The following is an 18,884-nucleotide window of genomic DNA, read 5'->3' as shown; positions in this document are numbered from 1 at the left end:
AAAAAAAAAAAAAAAAAAAAAAAAAAAAAAAACCTGTGACCAACCTCATCGGCCCTGAATTGGTCCAGGCCCTGGCAGCAACAGACACCCATGTAGTACGTAGGCTACTCTGGGGCATTTACTGACTTGGAAGTAACCCAAGTTATTTCCATTACAAGTTGGAACACTTGTAATGGGCTTTCATACGAAGATCCCCTCAGCTTTTTTCTTTTCTTACTTATTGAAATTCCACATGTGTTCTATTCAGTTCTACATTTACTAAGAGTTTCTCAACCTTAGCACTATTCACATTTGGGGTTGGACAATTCTTTATTGTTCTGTGTACTGAAGGATATTTAGCAGCATCCTTGGCTTCCACTCACCAGATGCCAGTAGTACTCTTTCTTCAGTTATGTTAACCAAAAAGTTTCTCCACATTGCCAAATATCCCCTGCGGGGCTAAATCACCCCAACTAAGAACCTCCGACCTAACTGTAGCCTCAGTCCAGTAAAATGGGGAGAAACTCTTTTTAAGGAACCCTTGGGAGGAGGAAACAAGATCACAAGAGTTGTGATCCAAAGCCCCGTTTTTCTACAGGTGAAAAGATCTGCAAGTACACGAACATGTGCATCTTATAAAGAGTTTGGGAAAAAACCAGAAGGTGTAAACTGGTCGCAATCAATTAGGGCTAAGACATCTTCACCCTAAAAAACTTTCCATCGCCAGTATATATACACATCTATATTTAAAACTAAATACCATGTGTGCAAGAACGATATGGCCCCTTAATTTTTATTACAGAACAAAGCTAGCCCAGAACTACAGTATTCATGTAATTTCGTTTTGTTCACATTTTTTCCCATTTTCCAAGCAAAAAGAAGCGAGGACAAGAGGAGAGTAACCAAGGAAGAGGGCTGAGGCTGCACAAGCGCAGAAGGAAGCCGCACCACAGCATACGGATGGTACATCCACACGTCCCCTCACTCACTCCTCAGAGCAGAGGTGCTCTTCTACAGAGAGGACATCCAAGTCAGAGAAGGTAAACCAAGTAAGCAGCGAGCCAGGACTCAACCAGGGGAAGGAGGAAGCAGGCAGAAATGGTGAGAGTGACCAAGCCAGCAAACTTAGAAGAAAGACAGTGCACGTCGACTGGGAATGATGGCTTCACGTCACTGTCCCACCCCTCACTGGTGATGTGACCTCTGGCAAGTGACCTGCCATGAACCCCAGCTTCCTTTTTGTAAATAAGAGAGAAAACCATCATCAATTTCACAGGATTCTGGTCTAGTGAGGTGAGTTTAGGAGATGAGGCAATAATTTGGGGAACTATTCTGAGAAATGAACTATACACACCTGTCAAAATTTTTTCTATAACCAGACTGTTAGAGCAGCTGTCGGAGGGACTAGTCCCTGGGTTTTATTCTTTGAAAGTGATCAGACAGAAAATGACATTACAAGAAAACATATGAGAAAAGAGACCAAAAGCCCACGGGGCCACGTCTGATGGGCAGCTGGGCAGGGCAGTGAGAGTCTGGCAGGGACTGCTGATGGGGTATGTTTAGGAATTATCTGAGTTTATTCACTGGGCCCCATGGTTTCTCAGAATTTCCTCCATAAAACTGAACTCACAGTCAAGAGAGCTAAAGAATTTTCTAGACATTTTACCACTTAACTTGGTGTCTTAAGGGCACAAAGGCAGTTGAGCAAAAGCATCAAAATAAATGTTGATTAAATCATTAGCATTTTTGCCCATATAGTGAAGCAAGATCTGATGACTTCACTCACAACTCTCATAAAGAGAGTTAACAAGTGAACATGCAATTTTTTTTAAAAGAGGAAGTATACCAACTTAAAAGCTTATTTAACTCCCTAGTCCACCCCCCACCAGTCTCAATTTATTTTGCTTTTTCTCAAACACTAAAATTCAAGACTTCAAAAATTTTAATAGTGTCTAAGAGGCGACTCTCAAAAAGCACTCATATTTTTAGGTTTGTATGGAATGTCAACTTAGTTCTTATTTTATTTCCCCTAACCTCATAAACAAAACCTAGGCAACACACGAAAGAGTCAAGCATTTATTTTTGATTTGTATTATCTAATATTCTCCAACCTGGCCTCCAGGATATAAGTCTATCAAAGTATCAACTGAGTTAGCTCAGAACATGTACCTGAAAGAAGCCAACTAAAACTCACAGCTTTTGGTACTGGAAAACGATGTCAGAAAAACAAGTTTTACTAAAGTAAACTGCTGCTGCTCACTTAACCTGGATACTAAGATAGTATTCAACTATCAAAAGAACCAATTTTTGCAAACTACTATTGAAATGAGATGACAAATTTTTTTTTTTTTGGCCACACCACACGGCTTGTGGGATTCTAGTTCCCCCATCAGGGATTGAACCCGGGCCCTCCGCAGTGAGAGCACGGAGTCCTAACCATTGGACCACCAGGGAATTCCTGAGATGACAAATTTTAAGATCAGCCAAACTGCAAGAGATTCCAAGGTGTATACTCAAAAATCAAATCTCTGCATCTTTGCAATTTTTTCTTTAATCATTCAAATATTGCAAAATATAAATCTGCTAAGTCACCTCAAATATCCACTTTGAAAATGAAGGTTTGCCACCAAATACAAATAAAGTTCAATTTCCTGTAGGCTTTTAATATACTCTAGAACTCTGTAATAGTTTTTAACTTAAGAAGTATGGCAAATAACTCTCTAACAGTTTTTAATCCAAGTATGATAAATAGAATTGAAATAAATTAGTAAACTGTAAGCAGTCCTCAAAACTTCATGATGTATTTTCAATTCTACAGCAACTCCGCAAGAATTTCAACTTCCACATATTAACAACAGGCTACATGAAACAGCTAGGGCTCAGAGATGTCTGATTTCAACAGCCTATTTCCTTGAGGTAAAGGAGAAAGATGAGGAAACACTTCTCATTAGCCACATCAACCTTTACAGCAGAGGAAGCAGTATGTGTCATTTCACAGGATGTACTCTACGTGAAAAGAATTTGTGACCATTTAATGTAAACAGAAGCCATTTAGAAGTGAAAAGTTCCTGCTCAGACACAATTTCCTCTTTCCATCCATCCTTGAAAGTAGCCATTTTTAGGTGAACTGCACTCTGACTTTTGAAACAGATATTAATATAACTATGGACAATAACTAGCCACCAGTAAACTATTCAATGGCCACTGTAAATATGCCCACACTTGATCAAATAAATCCGAACTTTTGTAAAGTCAATGCTGATTACTGCACACCGGTTCCCAATCTGTCCAGGCCAAGATGACTTTTCCCTGAGCCCATGAGGAAGTAAGCACTCCACATGCCCAGTCCCCTCCTTTGGGCTGCCACCCACCTCCTATGACCTGACCCCTGCATGACTGCAAAGCAGACCCATCACGCCCACAGGCTCATACCAACCTCAGCATGAGCAATACAGCCATGAAATATGAGAAAAAAGGAAAAATAAGCCAGGAGGGACAGCAGTCATAAGCTGAAGGTGCCACCTTCCTGGTGGGCAAGGAAGAAACAAGCTATGTTGTTCAAAATATTATATTAGAAAGTATATGTACTTACAAGGAACTAAGAAAGTCAGCTACTCAGAAGACAAGGGCAGAGAGGCCAAAAATAGATTAAGGAAGAATGTGCATCTGTGTCTGGCATAGATAAGCAATTGCTACCCTGCTGAGACCCCCAACTGAATTTAAAAAGAGGAACACAATGTGTGGTGCAGACCATACCAGTTTCTCCTGAGGTCGGGGATGGTGGTGGGGTGGCAGCAGTCACACTGTGTTTGTCCCAGACAGTCTCCAAGATACCTACCAAGAAAGGAGAAACTGAGTTTAAGAGAGAAATGAAACCTAACATATAAAAATCAGATTTAGAAAAACAATGTATTGATATATTTGATCAAGAATCAGTATTTAAACATCTGTCTCTATGTCTAACTGCTTTTTCTGGACACCACCACTTGGATATTCCAAACTCAATTTATCTTTCCCCACAAACCTGCCACTAATATTCTCATGCTCCTGACCAGTCAACAGTACCATCCGCACAATCTCGGCATCTGGCATCTGCTCTCCCCGTCCGGCCTCACCCCCACCCCACACGCAGGCTTCATCACACTGCACTATTTACTAGCTGTTCCTTTCTCATGTGTTCTCCTTCTTAACCTCTGAACTGCTCTCCCCCTTCCAATCCAACTTGACCTTTCACCAGACTAACTAACTGCTACATGTCTGTCTCTCAGAATCCCACTCAGCTGTCACCTCCTCCAGGAAGTCTTCCCTGCTCAGTTTTGCCTGCACATAAAACATACCTCTACCATGACTCTTAACACATTGTCTTTCTCCCGTACTAGAGTATACATTACTAGAGGGCAGGGATTATGTTTTATTCCTCTTTATATCTCCTTACAGAACCTGGCATATAAGATGATCATAAAAGCTTTTAAAAATATTTTGTTCTCAAAATATTTAATATTATAACATGGAAAACATTGAAAATATCATGTTAAGTAAAAGAAGCTAGACACAAAAGGTCACATATTCTATGATTCTATTTTTATGAAAAGTCCAAATAGGAAAAACCAGAGACAGATAATACACTAATGGTTGCCAGAGGTTGGGGTGATGAAAATGTTCTGGAATTAGACAATGTGATAGTAGCACAACCTTGTGACTATATTAAAAACCACTGAGCTGCTACACTTTAAAATGGTAGATTTTATATGTGAATTATATCTCAATTCAAAAAATTTTAGTGTCCGCAAAAGTAGGACACAGAGATATCAGACATAGTCCCTAACTCCAGAAATTTAACATCTAGTTGTGGATGTCAATAAATATGCTCTGAATGAATAAATGCTCTGAGGTTCGGGTTTCCCCTAGGGATTTGGGGAAAGATGGAGGTGGTGGTAAATGACAATTTTACTTTTAATCAAAACACTCTTATAACCAATTTTAAGTGCCCACCTCATGACGACTGCTTTTGTAACACATGCAAAAAAAAAAAAAGTCCCTAGATATCCAAGAAGCAGCCTGAGTAGAAGAGCTGGAGACAGAAACCCTTCTGGTCCCTACAACATTCCCTCCAGCGCACGGCTCAGCCTCATGGCCCGACACCGCCCAGAACCAGCAGCTCCACCGACAGCACAGTGGGCATGGCCCTCGCCCTGTCGCCCTCGAGACACAGGGGCTCTGTTCTCTTCCTACCTTCCTGTCTCATTCTGCAGTTTGCTTTCTGTTTATTCTTAGTCTTCACTCATAGTCACGAGGCTCTAACGCAACAGACCAGATGACAAAGCAAACGCTATACACAACTACAACCTGGCGCACAGGGTACTGACTCCACACCTGGTCTCACTTCCCTACTCAGAATTCGAAATGTTTACGTCTTCCTCCTCCTCCTCCAACTTCTCCTGATTTAAATTCAAATCATCTTAAGTAAAGTGCCTGCCACCCACCTTACTCAGAATGCAGTAATCAGCATTTCAATCACATTTCTATAACCCGGTCTATACCACATTAATCATGGCTATAGTGAGGACCAAATAATCAAAGACTTTAAAAGGAAAATAAATTACAAACATTTTTTGAGATCCTACCGTGTGCTAGATACTGGGCTAGGTGCTGGGAATATGGCACCACATTCTTTGTGTTTTTACGTTCGGTCTCAGTAACAGCTAAGGCAACTGCTCAAAATTCTGAGTGCCAGGGCCTGCACTCCGGGCATCTGCAGGCAGGCCTCTGCCTTCTGGTGCCACCCAGCTGCTCACCTGTCAGTAGCCCAAGCACTGTCTGCACCTGTTCCAGCAGCAGCTTTCGCAACTCCTCCTTCCGAGCCACGCTGAGGTCCTCACGGGGACAAGCCAGCTCTTCTGAAGTTGTCTTCAACATGATCAGCCCGAGGGGAGTTGTCACAGGGGACTGGATCAACTGCCAGGAAAAAGTAAGTTTCTGAGCAGAGTGCCTGGCTAACTAAGGTACAAAGAAGACTGACGAATGGTGAACCTACGAAGTACAGTCGTCCCTCGGTATCCGTGGGGGGGAGGGGGGGGGTGTTCCCAGGACCCCCGTGGATACCAAAATCCAAGGATGCTCAAGTCTCTTATATTCAATGGTGTAGTGTGGTCAGCCCTCATACAGGAGGGCTCAAATCCTGTGGATATGGAATGTCAACTGTACCTCTGTGTGTTTAATCTTACATGAACAGGCTACATAAATCAAACCTTTAGAAAAATGACTGAGTACACTTATGTACCTTTTTAACCATTCAAAATATATTCTCATTTTATTTTAAAGACAGAATTCTAAATAACACCATGAACTTAAAAACAACAAGAAAGCAATGCTCTTTTACACCTAACATGACAAATTTTTATACATGTCCATACTCCCAACAGAGCCTTGGTTACTCTGCCCAGGTTACTATATTAGTGATTAAGGTATGTGTAAACCAATTTGTGATATCTTTCCAACATTCAGGTGTTAAATCAAGTTTACAGTTCCAAGCTTTGAATGCTTCATAAGAGTTCAAGATTAAACATGTGGCAGAGCAGAAACACACATACACGTCATTAAACTATGATACTGATATGGTTAGGACTTTGCAAATACCTACGTAGCAAATTAAGATACTTTTTCTATCACCTGCAATATCCACTATGCCATAGGAAAGTTTCCTTAAACAAGAGACGACAAAAGGTACACTTTCAAAAGCATAACACTACTTATACCTTTCTTATCAATTTCACAATATTCAAAGCATTTATTTTTTAGTTTCCAGAAATGGTAAAAGTAATCAAGGTACCATTAAAATCCTATTGGGTTATATGCTACAATCTATGAAAGAGCAAACAAATTAAAAAACATGACCATTTTCTTTAATCATAGTTAACTTTAAATGTAGTTCATTCCCTGATAAAATTAAGTTTTTTATTTACTCAATCTATAAAATATAAGCCTTAGGGAAGAGGAGGTCAGGAACTACACCCAGATAGAAAGGATATTCTCCACTTCAAAAAACACAGTTGTCCTTGAAAACAACTCTTCCCATTGCAGACCAAGGAAAAGCACATCCCGGAAGAGCAGGACTCACTCAACTGCCCTAAGCAGCAAGCAATAGTGTGTTGAAAATGCTCTCTATTAAATCAAGTACATCCTCCACAAGTTTTCCCTTCATTTGCTACAAGTTCGGGCTATTTCTAACACCGACTTAAAATTCAGATAATGCAGTAGGGGAGAAACAGGAAATCCCTCCTCTAACAATTTTTCTTTACATGATAAAGTGAACAGAACTTTATAAGCAACCCTTTTCACTCAGACACCTTTGGATTATCAATCTGTATTTTAAAAGATTTCCATTACTTCTCCCCTTTCATTTCCTTCTTTCTCTTCCACCCCTTTTGTCTCTATTTTCCTCCAAGACCTCATTCTTACTCTCTCAGCTGGGAATGACTCACTACCAAATAGTCCACTGGGCAATATTTTCCTGTACATATGAAATGCTCCTGTGCTCTCCAGAAATAAAAAATCCCTACAGTATGGAAAACGTATCTTAAAGGTCCTCCTTTCTCTCATCATTTGGGAGAAGGGAAGAGTCAGGCAAGAAGCTGGCTGAAAATGAAAGTTATTCTTTACTTGAAAGAACAGCCTGATAAAATGTGTAATTTTCCTTCTCACTAGCTTTGTTTCCAGAAAGCTTTTTATTAAAAGAGTGTTTCCTTGCACCATCTTCATATACATAATTAAAGCTCATGACATAGGTAATCTCTGCAATTTATTTTAATACAGAATAAGCACCTTCAGGTTGCAAATCAAGTTCAGGTGCTTAGTGTTAGCTTCAGAAATTTTTATCATACCAGCCAATCAGAGAAGAAACATCAAAATTCTTTCTATGCTTCTTTTCGATGCTTGCCCCTTAAGTATGACCAGAAGGCCAGCTCAACAGATTCCAGGACTCTGAAGAACAGACTCTAGAAAGGTGTGATGTACGTGCTAGTGCAGGTGGCGGGGGGAGGTGGGGAGAACAGGGGTCGGTTCTCACTTCAACGATTCCTTCTCCAGTGGCCTAGAAAGGCTATACCAACACACAGAATTGCAGGTATCTTTCTGGGGCCCAAAATCAACTCATCTTTGCCTGGTATGACGGTCATCATAATTATGGCATAAAGTGCACAGATGCCCCAGGCCAAATGTTACAGAATTAAAAAAAAAAAAAAAAGGCTATGCACCCCAGACCGCAGGCCATAATGGAACTAAGCCAAAAAAACCTTTCAGATGGTTTAATCAACAGATCATATAATTGTGAAGTTGATTCCAGAACCAGTTTGGTCTTGTTTACCAATGCCTGAAGAAAAGATTTTATTATCATTATCAGAAATGTCAGCAATTTAGCACCAATCATTCTTGACATGGCTTTCATGCCACTGACTGGTTCTCACGCATGAATAAGAAGCGGGGAATAATACAACTGGAAAGAATTTTAAAGATCACTTAGCCCAATCCTCTCATACACAGAAGGAAACGGAGGCTCACATAGGAGTTACTAAAATCAAGGTGATCTGTGACAAAAATGGACACAGACCCCAAACCCACTGCCTCCCAGTCCAGTGCCCCTTCCACTATGGGGTGTTTCAAAGTCATGAAGGCTGCACGGGGTGAAAGGAGTCATTTCTGAAGGGTGGAAAGCGGGAGGTGGTGGGCAAGAGAGGAAGACAGCTACCCTTTTGAAATCTCCATGAGCACCTCACCTAAAAATGCTCTTCCAAATTCTCATTTATCATCATTAATCATACTTCATGGGCAGACAAGAAATGTCTGCTTTTCACCGAAGGAAATGATCCCAGCTGGGCGAAAACACGGCTTCTCCTCACTGTTGCCGACAGGACTTGGCTCTCTGTCTGGCTCACATTCCACTGCTGCTTCACACAAGACACACCACTGACCAACCCAGGATGGAATCCACTCAGACCCCCCCACCTTCCTGGTTCTTTCCATCTCCATGGACTTCCTGGCTCCCTCTCAGAGAGCCATGGAGACTTACCACAACTGCTTTTCAACTTGGAGTGAAAGCAAGCGTGTCAGAGAGAGCCAGCAAAGCCTCTGGCCTCCTAACCCACCACTCCAGGCTCCCCGCCTCCTTGCCATTCCTCGAGTTCTTTCCACTGTTATTCCCTCTGCCTACAACACTGTTCCCCTGGAAGCCCACATGGCTCACTCCATCACTTCCATTCAGTTTCTGCTCAAGAGTCTGCTTCTCAGAAAAGGCTTCCATGATCGTCCCATCTAAATAACACCTCTGATATTCACTCCTCCCCACCCTAGATTTAGTTTTCTCACAATACTTATACCTGCCTGAAAGAATTTATTTGCTTATTGTTTACTGATGCCTCCCCCTTGGGATTATAAGCTCCATGAAGGCAGCTATTTGTTCATTACTATATCCCCCCACGAACCTAGTTATTAGTACATGGCTGGTATTCAACAAATAGTTTATGGAATAAATGCATGAATCTCCTTTACAATATCAATTCAATAAATCTCTAGATAAATGAATCACCATACAAAACAAAATAATATTGAATGAAGAATTTCTGTGCCACCTTGAGAGGTGATCCAAAAGAAGCAATATTGACGCTGAATTTTTTAAATTGCTGCATCATTCAAACGGTTTGCAGTGAGAGCAAGCAGAACATTAGAAAATGGTATTGTTCCAGAAGATTCTACCATCACTAAGACTATAACCAACTTTCAAAGAATTTTATTTCTATAATCTGTACATAATACCCATTTCCTACATACCCAGACTGCCTCGATAATATAAACATTTTCAACTTTATCACAGGAGTCAAATGAACAAAAGCATCGCCCTCTTGGCTTTTAGGTCCCCCCGATTCCCTGATGACTTCCAAATCCTGAACCCCAGATCCACATTTCCTAATGTCTCACTAGACGTGCACAGAAGGAACACGCAAATCTTAAATGCATTTTCTGCCAAACTGAATTCACCATCTTCTACCCAAACCCATTTCCTCAGATGGCCTAGAAAATCTGCCATCTGAGCCAGGAACTTGGAAGGCATTCTAGCTTCCTCCTTCCCTCCTCCCTACAACCTAGTCCCTGCCCAAAGCCTCCTCCGTGCCTCGCTGCTGTCCAGCAGGTAAGCCCCGGCTTGGCTCAGGCCCCTGGGCTCACTCAGACTTCTCCAGCAGCAGCCTTCCAGGCCTCCTTCGCTCCGGCCTCACCCCTCTGCAATCCAGACTCCACACTGCTGCTGAAGTCGTCACTCCAACATCAACATGTGGCCACGTTGTCTCCCTTCTCCAAACTTTTCATTAGTTCTCGAGTAAGGACTGTGAATTAAACACTGATGCCCCCTGCAAACGCAAAGCCCTCCCTGCTCTGGCCCTGTCCATCAGCCTAGCCTCTCACTCTACCACTCAAGCCACCACCTCGCATCTCATCACCAGCAACACTGAAAACACCTCAGCTCCTTGAGTCTAAATGCCGTGTCCTCACTGCACCTGGCACAATACTTCGCTACAGTCATTAACATATTGTTGGGTCATTATTATTTCTATCGCTTTCTCCCCACTAAACTCTAACTATCGAAGGCCTCATCCTGGCACCCAACACCTGGCACGGTACCTAACAGGCTTTCAAATACTTGCTGGACAAAATTTCACAGGAGATTAACAAAGTGATTGGGGTTCCCATCCCCCACCTTCTCCACTGCACCAAGGTACAACATGTCTCAGGAACACAAGGTTAAGTGAATGAGATAATCCACCCCACAATGACCTCACCACTGCAGTTCCAAAATGCTCATCTTAAAAATCCTCTTCAAGACAAGAAAATAATCACTTCTTCAAACAAATTATTTACAAGATAAAATTTCCGTAGGTTATCTCCTTACCTGTAAAATGTTAGTAAAAAAGTCATGGTAGAACATGGGCCAATCTTGACGGCCAATGTCAACAATCACTTTGCAGAGCTTGTTCCGGATGAAGTAAGGTAAGGTTTTGTGGTGAGCCAAGAGGAGTTTGGGCAGGCAGCTACGGATTTCCATCTTATCCTGAGATGGGACCCCAAGCCACATTTTATTGATCAGATTCTGAAAAACAAGTATACATCTTGTAAGTTAACAATCTATACACAAAACAAACTGGTTTTCATCCAACAGTAGCTATCTCCCTCAAACAAGAAACTCTGCTTTTAAACAAAAGTTTGGAGCAATGTGGCAATGAGAATAATAAAACATGCAAATTTTATGATACATTAATCCCATTCATAGGAACATAATTTAACAGCTACATAATTTAACAGAAACAAAAAGGTGTAGGTGCAAAAACTTTCTATAACACCATTGTCTCCACCAAAAAATAATGACAGAAACAACTTTAATGTAAGAATAGGAGAATGGCTTGGTGAATAATGGTACAACCACTTATAGGACTATAATATAAAGGTAAGTGAGGGGAAAAAAACAGAATGCAAAATGAAATGAGCAATATGATTATAATTAGGTTTTTTGAAAAAAAAGTGTGCACAGGAAGGCAATGATTGGAAGAGAGTTGAAAGAAATGAAGATTTTTAATGGGTATCATCCCTCCTCCCAACTGTTTTTCTTTAATCACCTTTCTCTTTTAAATGATAACATGGAAGGAAAAGTTATATGTTACCACAAACGACCTCCCGACCTCACCTATCTTACCTTTTGGTGCTGAAGATGGAAAGATGCCCTGGAAAACCTGACATCTTGACAAAGGCAGTATATGGGAAGAAGCCCCTGAGATGAGTTACCACTATTTCCCAGCCATGTACACATCAAAACTAAAGTCTAGTGCCAATAACAAGGCAACGTGACTAAAAAATACTCTTCAGAATAGTATAAAAGTATCTGACAACTTACCTCAAAAACCGTTAAACTGTACATCATTACATAGTCATTCCTAGTGCTGGAGAGAAAATACAGGCAGAATCTCCAGGCTCCTATTTGCTGAGCAAAGTTATTAAGAAGTTCCTCTGGAAAAGTTAAATAGCAACAAGAGAAGGCTATGAAAATACACAAAATTAATATAAGGCTGGCTGTTTTACTATTTTTTTTTAAACACACCTCTCCCACATAATGTAATGACGTCAAAACCAACTACAAAATCCAGCTGATTCTTCCAAGATAGAAAGGACAAAGCATACAATATTTTTCTGACTCTGAGGTGACCATGAACACTGACACCTAAATAACAATAACCTAGCTATGGACACCTTTTTTTTTATGGGCACTATTTTAGGTAGAGAAACTTTCAATGCTGAAATTCTTAATCTAATGTGTAGACAGACAGATAGAAGAGTATCATTTTTACCTTACAAATGATGGCCAACTGGTAACTTACTTCCTCTGGGGTACAGCTATATGTTATCTCCTCATCACTCACTCAACACTGTTCTTACACACTTATACACACACACACACACACACACACACACAAAATGATGGCCAGAAAAGCAGGAAAAGAAAAAATTAAGACTAATCTTATAAATGCAAGATTGGAAAAAATGCAAGAGAATTCAAGATGGCTAACTCCCTTCATCTGAGTTGGTTTTATTTTAAAATATCACCCAGGAGTCGGCAAACAAGAGCGGCAGTCATGGGAGTTGCCAGGAACCACCCTGGGCACCTCAAATCAGTTAGAAGTGGTTTTCTTCCTCCTGAGGCTGCTGGACAGACAGCAAGCATTAACAGTCTATCACCGTGTTTCTGGACATACTGCCCTTTAGTCACCATGACCTGCTGCGCTGGTCATAAAATATAACACAGAGTGGGTAAAAATACAAAGGCAACAAACCTGCGAGATTCTAGGAAGCCCTTGGAAAAGCAGCAAGCACTGTAGCCCGTTCTAACCCTAAAGTCACTGCTCTGCCAGTGCCCTACAACTCAGGCTAAGTGCACCAAGGCAGTCTCATTATAAATCCCATAAAGGAAGCTGATGGTGTGTTCTTATAATTAAGCAAAAGTTTCTATGACTCCCAGAGGTGAAGTCCAACCAGAGAGTGATCTCTGGCTGGAAATGAGGAACTCTGGACTCTGTTCTAGACTTTGCCACTAATTCACTGAGTCTGATCCCAAGCAAATCACAGCTCCGCTTTGATGCTTCAGCCTTCTCCACTTTTAAAAATGACCAGACTGTCTCGAGGCTCCCTGCTAACAGCTCTATCTCTAGAGCACTTTTAGTGGAGGATGCGTGGAGACCCTATAATAAAAGGTCTCCCTCCTTTCTCCCACCTAGCTAGGAAAGACTTTAGTTTATCCTAAGACATCAAAAAAGAAGCAAGAAGTGGTTCCAGCCCACACACTCAAATAAAGCTATGGAGACTAGGTACAAAAAGAACTAAGACACGCCTACTACCAAACCCCCGGATTCTCCTTAGCCGGCATTTAAATTAGACTTTTGTAGCATCTGGTTATTTAAAACTATTTAAAAATCAGATTAGAATAAAAATATGTTAAAAAGCTTCCACTTTTAATTCATGAACGCTGAGGTGAACAACATTAGCTTTACAATCCAAAACTTAAAGAGAAAAACCAAAAGCATATCAGTTATAAGCTTAAAACAGGACTATGGAGAAATTAGATATAAGGGAAAGGTCCTTTGGTAAACCTCCTTTGGTAAAAATCACCACTGATACTTTTACTATGAGGTACTTTGGTAGCATAAAACTAACAAGAGGCTCACTCTGGGGGCAAGAGGTGGGTCAGCCCAACTGACCCACCTCTCTCTAATAAGAGAGAACCTAGGGAAGCAAGCAGAGGGGATCTTCTAAGCCAGATGCCTGATCATCTGCTGGGCTCAGCTTCCGTCAGTATCCCCTGTTTATAAACTCTCTGGTTCCCTACAGCACAGTCCCTCAGAAAAGAAGGCATATACAGGGCAGGCCCACAAGAGACCACCACATTTAAAAATAAGAGATAAGAAGCTACATCCACCGGGAGCTAATGTGATACTCAAAGGATTCAAGGGAAAATGGGCTGCAGCCAAAGATTTACTAGCCACCTGAAAATCCAAACGCTATTCAAGCTTTGGACCAAGGGCAGAAGTCAGCCGTAACACTGAGCTGGCTAACATGACTTAGAGAATCCAGGTGGGACAGAGAAATGGCTCTGCAGAGACCTGGAGACACAGAAAAAAGCCTCCAAGGAAATGAAAGCAACGAAGGTCAGTACAGAGCAGTCAGACACACACGGGAAAGCCTCGAGGTTTGGATCAAGAAAAACATTTTTCATCTTCAAGTTCAGGGCTTAAGTGAGGACTCAGAGAGAAAAAGATTACTCTAGGACTTCAGTGCAGCATGTCCCTGAAGCAGAGCTCTCACAACTTAAATAAACCTTCTAGTTTACAGTATACTTTAATGAATATTGTGCATGTCAGTGAGTATAAAATTCAAAAAGAGGTTCTAGAAGGTGCCAAGGTTCCCAGAAGACCTGAAATTATACCTACATCTCTCTGCTGTTTGAAGCCTTGATTCAACAAAACTTGCAGAATGAGAGCGATAACAGTGGCAATAAGGAAAAAGCAAGAAGGTCCCAAAGGATACACCCGTTAAAGGATCTCTGGGCACCAGATGAGGTTCAGGATAGACTTCTACACACCAAAAACATGTTTGTTTTAATGCTTTCACGAGTTTTTTCTTTAAATTAAGTCACAGACATCTTATAAAAGTTTAACATTGCTAAAATTAAGAGCAAAGCAGGGGTAGGGGTTTCCACACATGGCCAAAGGAAAGAAAATCCATCACTATGGATTATAGTGGGCTCTGCCGACTACAGCCCTTGCAGCTAGGTTTGTACACCTCACCAGCCACCAACCAGCAGGACTGGAGCAAAAGGAGCCAGAATTCAAGGGGAAACATGCAGGCTTGACCAGGCTGCCAACATCAAGGCTACCAACTCCTTCCTCCCATTGGGGCCTTTTCGTTATAAACGACTCTTTACTACTCAACATTTCACTTACCTATCTCACGTTTTCTTTCATTGGTTGTACAGTCGTGGAAAAACTCTGTCATCAGACTTTCTAGTGCCCTGAGAGAGGCTTCTTCAGATGCCTAACCAAGAAATTTGAAAAAAAAACAAACAAAAAAAATCAGTAGCTGTATTTTCAGTTCTACTGTTCTTCAGTACCTTCCAGGTCACATTCAACAGCCATAGTAATTTACTTCCTCAAAACATCCTGGTTCAACATTCTTCAAATACATGATATAAGCCAGAAAAACTGCAAGGAATTTCCCAGCTGACTCAAAACCCAAAGTTTTAGTATACTCTATAAATTCATGCTACCGTGCTATCGATTTTCAATTATTTATGCTAAGGAAAAGAGAGCAAATAATTTAAAATTTAATTCTGGAAACATACTGAAAGCAAATTAACAGCCCCTGGCCCTGACTGAATAGGCAGAATGAAGAGATTCAGAAAGGTTAGGGTGCCTTATAGACTATCCATCAACATTATTTGCCCCATGTCTGAAGAGTTAGCCATATTCTAATTCAGAGCAACTGTAGTCAAACTGCTGCATGGATTCCTGGGGCTTTCTGAAGGGACTTCAGGAGCCAAACATCCACTCAACTCTCAATCTCACATGAGCAGTCAACAGAGATTAAGGTGCAGCTAAGAGCCAAGCAGAGCAAGGACTCAAAATGAGACAGTACCTCCCACCCTCAGGCCCACAGAGAGCCAGACTCTCAGCAGAACCACTCAGGCGGAGAATAAGAGGAGAGGGACCCTAAGCCCCCTAAGGCTCATCCTCTCCCTTTTCCATACAGAGCCCCAAACCCACTTCCTCTTCTCTCACTAAAGGAGGGGACATCAGGTGCAGCAATGAACTTAAGTCAACACTCCTTCACATAACCAGTCTGCAACAAGGTGAGCATTCGCAGGCCCCTTTCGAATCCTCACTGGCAATAATCTACCTAGAGATGATCAGGAGCCAACAGCAGTTTTGATTTCTTAATCATCTCCTAATTTCCTTCTTCCCACCCACCTTCCCCATATCCTCTCCACTGCCCCTAGAGTGAGAGCTGACTATTAAAACTGCATTTTAAAACAAGCCCACAGGGACTTCGCTGGTGGTAGAGCGGTTAAGAATCCGCCTGCCAATACAGGGGACACGGGTTCAATCCCTGGTCCGGGAAGATCTCACGTGCCGTGGAACAACTAAGCCCGTGCGCCACACTTCTGAGCCTGCGCTCTAGAGCCCATGTGCCACAACTACTGAAGCCCGCACGCCTAGAGCCCGTGTGCTGCAACAAAGACCCAATGCAGCCGAAAATAAATTTATTTAAAAAATAAATTAAAAATAAATAAATAAAATAAGCCCACACTCAAATGTATCATGTATCAAGCTGCAATATTACCAGGGGCCTCCATTTGGTAATGGGCTTTTGAGGACACTGAGGAACTTGGGCCATTTCTGTGGATCAACGAGCACTTCTTAGGACTGGCACTAATTACAGAGGCTGAATCAGGCTTGCACCAGCCCACCTACATCAACCAGCACATGTTAGCACACTAGACAGCACATGGGGGGGCCACGTTCAAGCGGTGCCAGGCACAGCTGTCGCTCCCATGCTGCAGTCATGGTGACAGCTGTGCAATGACAGCTGAACTCTGACATGTTGAGTGATGAATTATTGTTTAATAGTTCTAGTACTTGTGAGTTTGAGGGACTTTTTTTCTTTTTTTTTAAATTTAATTTTATTTATTTATTTTTGGCTGTGTTGGGTCTTCATTGCTGCGCGCGAGCTTTCTCTAGTTGCGGCGAGCGGGGTCTACTCTTTTTTTTAATTTATTTATTTATTTATTTTGGCTGCATTGGGGCTTCGTTGCTGCGCGTGGGTTTTCTCTAGTTGAGGCGAGCGGGGCTACTCTTCGTTGTGGGCTTCTCATTGCGGTGGCTTCTCTTGTTGCAAAGCATGGTCTCTAGGTGCGTGGGCTTCAGTAGTTGTGGCATGTGGGCTCAGTAGTTGTGGTGCACGGGCTTAGTTACTCTGCGGCATGTGGGATCTTCTCGGACCAGGGCTCGAACCCATGTCCCCTGCACTGACGGGCGGATTCTTAACCACTGCACCACCAGGGAAGTCATGAGGGACTTTCTGGTCCGAATTTTATGATAAATATTAGCCCTGTGCTCTTTTCAAAAACCAATATATCAGTTCAACTAAAAAATACCCTTGGATTGCAAGTTAAGCTTTTTAATGCAGAAATAACCGGAATGTGGAACAAAAATAAGACTGCAATCTTCTTTAACCTGTTTCAAGTTTTTGTGTTGATCAAAACAGCCTCACTGTTCTCAGTGACAGATTTTCTAAGTGTTATAAATTCATATTTCAAAATGAATTTGTATAAATAAAAGAATGCTTCAGTCTGCTTCATGAATCAACTTGGTGTACCATTTCATTTGAAAAAACAATTTTTAAAAATGTTTGTGGGAAGATTTAAAAGAATCAAAGGAAAATCTCCTATGTTAAAGTAACTTATTGGCAAAGAAATAAACATAAATCAAGACATATTTCTTGAACCAAAATCAGCTATTTAGTCAAAATAAATCTATAGTTTTTCTGGAGCTAAAATAGGTTCCTGAACACTAAAGATACATCTTCAAGTCACACCTGCTACACAACTTATTCTTTTTTTTTTTTTTTTGGCCGTGACGCGCAGCATGTGGGATACATAGTTCCCTGACCAGGGACTGAACCCGGGCCCCCTGCAGTGGAAGCGTGGAGTCTTAATCACTGGACCGCCAGGAAAGTAAGTCTCTCCACAACTTATTCTTGGAATGAATCATTTTAGAGCAGATCCTGGAAAAAACCTGAGCTTATCACATTCAGGCAATCAACTGTCAAGGTTTATTTCATATGGGTTCTTGAGGCAGAAGTTTGTGAACTTGACAATTACAGGCCATACATCAAAGGCTGCTGAAAGCAAGTCTCTGACTCCCCAGAGAATCCAACCCTATCTCCATTCCCGGTCCCATCAACCTCACCCCTCCCAGCTCCAACCCAAGCTAACATTCCCAAAGAAAGTGGAAAGACAAAAGTATCCACAAAAATCACAGGATGATAGTCTCACCTGATTTTGTAAATGATGGTTATACGAAAAAGGAAACTCTAAAACCTAATAATCCAGTGGCACACCAGGTGTTTCTCAGCAAGAACAAATAACATGCTGTTTGCATTTTCAATCATTTCGATAACTGCAACAGGAATACCTACCCCATGGGGTGTTAGGAGGAGCAAATGAAATGCTCCATGTAAAACTGATATGTAAATTACACGAGGTTATCTAATTCACAGTTATGGCTGTTATCATTTTTATTTGGTCTCAGATACCAAATGAAAACAGACCAAAGCAAAACAACAAAAGTGGTCAGGCCTACTTTGAAACTGGAGATTCATGCCTTCAGGCTTATGGGCTTTGTCCCAAACATTATCTCGTGGGGCTTTTTTCTAACTGGATTTCAAAACAAAACTATCTTGAGGAGAAGAAAAGAAGGTTGAGACTTTTCCAGGATCATACAATCAGAACAGAGCTATAAAGACATAAAGGAGGGCTTCCCTGCTGGCGCAGTGGTTGAGAGTTCGCCTGCCGATGCAGGGGACACGGGTTCGTGCCCCGGTCCAGGAAGATCCCACATGCCGCAGAGCAGCTGGGCCCGTAAGCTACGGCCGCTGAGCCTGCGCGTCCGGAGCCTGTGCTCCTCAACGGAAGAGGCCACAGCAGTGAGAGACCCGCGTACCACAAAAAAAAAAAAGACATAAAGGATATGTTCAAGACCTGCAAATGGTTGAAGGATATTGGAGAATTAGCACCATTTGGCAAGAAGGCCACTGGACCC

General features: G+C 41.7%; 1 protein-coding gene across 1 annotated transcript in view; it reads right to left on the bottom strand.

The window, feature by feature from the left end:
* XPO6 (exportin 6) overlaps positions 1-15,093 on the bottom strand; it is a 73,743-nt gene extending 58,650 nt beyond the window's left edge. The window contains exons 1-5 of the mRNA XM_007452819.1: positions 15,009-15,093; positions 11,912-12,024; positions 10,916-11,113; positions 5,775-5,934; positions 3,736-3,813 (exon numbers count right to left, since the gene is read on the bottom strand). Coding sequence (XP_007452881.1) covers positions 3,736-3,813; positions 5,775-5,934; positions 10,916-11,113; positions 11,912-12,024; positions 15,009-15,060 — 601 coding nt within the window. The 5' untranslated portion in view covers positions 15,061-15,093. The remainder of the gene's footprint in view (positions 1-3,735; positions 3,814-5,774; positions 5,935-10,915; positions 11,114-11,911; positions 12,025-15,008) is intronic.
* Positions 15,094-18,884: the final 3,791 nt, after the last annotated feature.

The sequence above is a fragment of the Lipotes vexillifer genome, unplaced genomic scaffold (genome assembly GCF_000442215.2).
Source record: "Lipotes vexillifer unplaced genomic scaffold, Lipotes_vexillifer_v1.1 scaffold426, whole genome shotgun sequence".
NCBI lineage: Eukaryota > Metazoa > Chordata > Mammalia > Artiodactyla > Lipotidae > Lipotes > Lipotes vexillifer.
Note: the sequence above shows the minus strand (reverse complement) of the source record. Positions and strands in the feature narration are given on the sequence as shown.